Genomic DNA, 3862 nt, shown 5'->3' with positions numbered 1-3862 from the left:
GCCCTCTTCTTGCTCCCCATGTACTTGAAAAAGGACTTTTTGTTGTCCTTAATCCTGGACTCTAGCCTGAGTTCCATCTCTGCCTTGGCCTTCCTAATAGCCCTCCTACACTCCCAGGCCAAGGAGGAGTACTCCTCCTTGGTGATAGCTCCTCCCTTCCACTGGTTGTATGCCCCCCTTTTAGTCCTCAGGCATTGCTGAATGCCCTTGCTGAGCCAAGGGGGTTTCTGAGCACTCTTGCCCCACTTGCTTCTCTCAGGACTGTTATCCTTTGGGCCTGGAGGATTACCCCCTTAAGGTATGACCATCCCTCCATGGGCTCCCATCTCCTTTACCTTCTGTGCCCTCAGTGCCTCTCTCACTAGTCTCCTAAGCTCATTTAAGTTGGCCCTTCTGAAGTCAAGGGCTTTAGCCTTGGTGTAAGCCCTTGACACCCTGCGTTGTATAGTGAAATCCAGTAGATGATGATCGCTGTTGCCCAGGTGGTCAAGAACCTGCAGTCCCCTCACCAGGTCATCCCCTGTGGCCAGGACCAGGTCCAGGAAGGCATTACCCCTAGTGGGACTGTACACTTCCTGGATAAGATGAAGGTCCTGTAATACAGCCAGGAACCTATGTGATTGTACCTGTGTACCTCCATAAACACACTGTTAAACAGCACTTTTTTGTATCTACTTGTATATAGCACAAACTATGCCTGATATTAGTTTAAAACCAAAAGGCACATAATATACCATATAACTCTGGGGTGGGCAAAATATGGTCCATGGGCTAGATGTGGCCCAGCAACTGATTGGATCTGGTCTGTGGGTGGGCACCTGCCAATTGATTGTACCCGGCCTGGCAGGGCTCTGCGTGGGACTGAGCCCATCCTGGGGCAGCCCGCGCCCACCATTGGCCCTAGTCAGCGAACACATCTTTTTGGTGGAGCTGCTTGGGTACTGCTCACCTTCCCCCACTTCCAACAGCTCCTCCTCTTCCTGCGCTGCTCTGAGTAGCAGGTAGCGCAGGGAAGCAGCAGTGGTTGTGGGCGCACATGCCAGTTAGCACATGCCCAGCTAGGCGGGTGGGAGTGTGGGGGTGGAGCTGCAGCCAGGTGGCTCCCGCCCTAGTGTGCCGGGCTTCAGCTCCTGGCCTCTTTCCACCCACTTGGCTGCTCACAGGTGGCTGCTGAATGCAAGACGAGGAGTGTTTTCCTCCCATGCTGCTGTGGGGGAGGACCTTATCTTTATATTCAAGTAAATCAAGTTTTCCTCCTTTTTTTGCGTAGCACAGACCTTCCTTAAGGTCCAGTCAGTTGCATCTGTTCAAAGGCACTGAGGGCTGTACTGAGTTAGTGGAGGAGCTACCGTTTGTGCTTGCAGATGGTCAAGAGAGAACCCAATTTAGTTCTTAGGTGCCAGGTTCAATTTGTAGGACTAGGTATTGAGAGAGAACATCTTTTACTTAACACATTTCATCTGGAGTTGTCTAAGAACCAACACAGGAACCTCTCAATGCTATTTTTATAGTTACTATTCAGCAGAGAACCACTTCTTAGAACATAGGTGTGAAGTTCTTCCAAGTGACTCCCTTGCCCCATTCACTTCAGTAGCAGTTCCCCATACAAGATGTTTGTTTGCAATAAGTCTTGTGGTACTCCAATATTAAATATTTTTTTTCTTTTCTTTATAAGAATAACATTCAGCAAGCATTCCAGAAGCTTCATACTTTGTTAAAGGAAGAATTTAGCAGTGAAGATCTTCAGATCATAGCTTGTCCTTCAATGGAACAGGTATGCATTGAAACTCCTTATTTTGTAGTTTTTCATGCAACTTCCTCTGTTTTGTTTAATTGTCCAACATTACCTTAATGGGTAATGTTGTTTTTCCAAGTCCTCTTTTTTTCTCATGTTTTGATCAGGAATTAATTTGAACTCTGAGAAAAAATGTAATTATTTAACTTTTTAGAAATAATGTAGGGCAGGGATTGACAACCCTTTTGATGGAGCAGCATTATTTTAGACTGCTGCTCCAGAAGCAAGCCACCACTTCTGCGGCACCAAATTGCCAGCAGCATGTATGCAACCTGGCTGCTGCTGCAGTGTTGTTGAATTGGTCTGTCACCAAACTGCTGGTGATACTTGGTCTTTGCAGGCCAGATGACTTGGCTCACAGTGGATGGCAGCTAACATGTGGCAAGGCTGCGATCTGAGCTGCCATGGGTTAGCTTCCTTTTACCTTGGGTTAAGAATGTGCATGTGGGCAATTGTCTTGAAGTCTCTGACATGCAGTAAAGCTCAACTCATTTTGGCCCACATGTCTGTATGTATGTCCAGACTCTTAGTTTTATAACTGGTGTTAGTGCTCAGACATGTTGATATGTTGCTGTGGATTATTATTGCTTAAGGTCACAGCAGAGACTCATGTGGAGACCTACATCCACCTTGAGCACCTTATATCTGTGAAGAGAGATCAGGTGTGTGAAGTATATAAAAAAATCTTTAGCCCCAAACGTGAGAGAGTCCTGCCTTTTGACACCATTTTCCTCTTCATCCTGCAGTTAGTTTGGGAAAGCATTGTGAGGACCTGGTTGAATAAAAAACAACTGGAAAATATTTGAATATTTATGGAAACTTAAACAAACCTCAACATAAAGAAGGACTTTACCTTAGAAACACTAGGAATTTTCTTTATTAGGGCATCCTGGCACATACCACTCTTAAGAGATTTAGTAGCTTTTTTAAAAAATGATTTTTACTCTGGGGTCTTGGCTATAAATGAAATCCACTGTGGTGTGGTTATAGTTGAGTCTCAGTTAAACTTTTAGTCACATTTGTGGCTGGAAGAATTTCTCCACAAGGTTTTTGAAAGGAATCCTAGAAGGGGGAGAAATTTGTGTTGATCAGAAAATGAATCAGTGGGTTAAAGTAGATTTATCTCGGGGCATGGACAGGTGACAGGTTTACCACAGAGTAAATGGTAGGGCTGTGTGAAACGGCACCGTTTCATTTCGGCATGGCTTCCATTTCACTTGGACAGTGTCTTGTTTCAAGTCTTGTTTAGTTTCGAAAGAGCTGTGCCATTTCGTTTCGTTGAAACTGCTTCCCTGTTTCAACACTGTTTTGATGTTTCACTTATTGGCTATAATGGGGAAGCACGAAACTCCCTAGAACGTTGTCATTTCTTGCCTGATTGAGATGAAACTTGCAGGCGTGGTAGCCCCTGCTAAGGCCACGAAGCCTACCAAGTTTCAAGGAGATAGGTGCAGGGGTTTCTGGGAAACGGCACCTCAAGCTGCTGACAAGCAAAACTTGTGACACGTGACTGTGTGCACGCATGTGTGTTAAGGTGCAGCTGTTTTTTCTGTCCCTCCCCCAGAGCACTGGGATTGGAAGGGACCTCAGGGAAGGATGACAGTCACTGACCAGCTACACGTCAATATCAGAGCAGTCTTTCCTCCTCCCTCTCCTTAGTTTCTGTGTCCCTGAAGCAAGCTCAGCTTCGAAACTCAAAATGTTTTGAAACTTTCGAAACATTTCAAGTGCCCTCATTTCGTTCCAAGACCTTTTTCAAAGCCTTTTGTTTTGTTTCGATTTCGCTATTTCAAACTCGAAACCGTTCAAAACAAGCATTGAAACAAAACACCTGGTGAAATTTTGCACAGCCCTAATAAATGGATTATGGTCTGTGGTATATGTAGATTGGACACGCAAGGCACAACCTTACATTGTGCAAGTCATTCCATACTGGGGTAAAACTGCCCCTCAAAGTGACGGGTATATACCAGTTGTGTGTCCATTCCCTTAGTTGGATTTATCCCGGAGTTTCATAGTTTCGTAGTTTCTAGGGTCGGAAGGGACCTGAGCAGATCATCTAGTCCG

General features: G+C 45.4%; 1 protein-coding gene across 1 annotated transcript in view; it reads left to right on the top strand.

The window, feature by feature from the left end:
• COG3 (component of oligomeric golgi complex 3) overlaps positions 1 to 3862 on the top strand; it is a 62756-nt gene that overhangs the window by 54288 nt on the left and 4606 nt on the right. Inside the window, exon 23 of the mRNA XM_019523813.1 lies at positions 1676 to 1774. Within this exon, the coding sequence (XP_019379358.1) occupies positions 1676 to 1774 (99 nt within the window). The remainder of the gene's footprint in view (positions 1 to 1675; positions 1775 to 3862) is intronic.

This window comes from Gavialis gangeticus, unplaced genomic scaffold, assembly GCF_001723915.1.
Source record: "Gavialis gangeticus isolate Ggan-Ray unplaced genomic scaffold, GavGan_comp1, whole genome shotgun sequence".
Taxonomy (NCBI): Eukaryota; Metazoa; Chordata; order Crocodylia; family Gavialidae; genus Gavialis; species Gavialis gangeticus.
The sequence above is the reverse complement of the archived record's forward strand: the minus strand, read 5'-3'. Positions and strand labels throughout refer to the sequence as shown.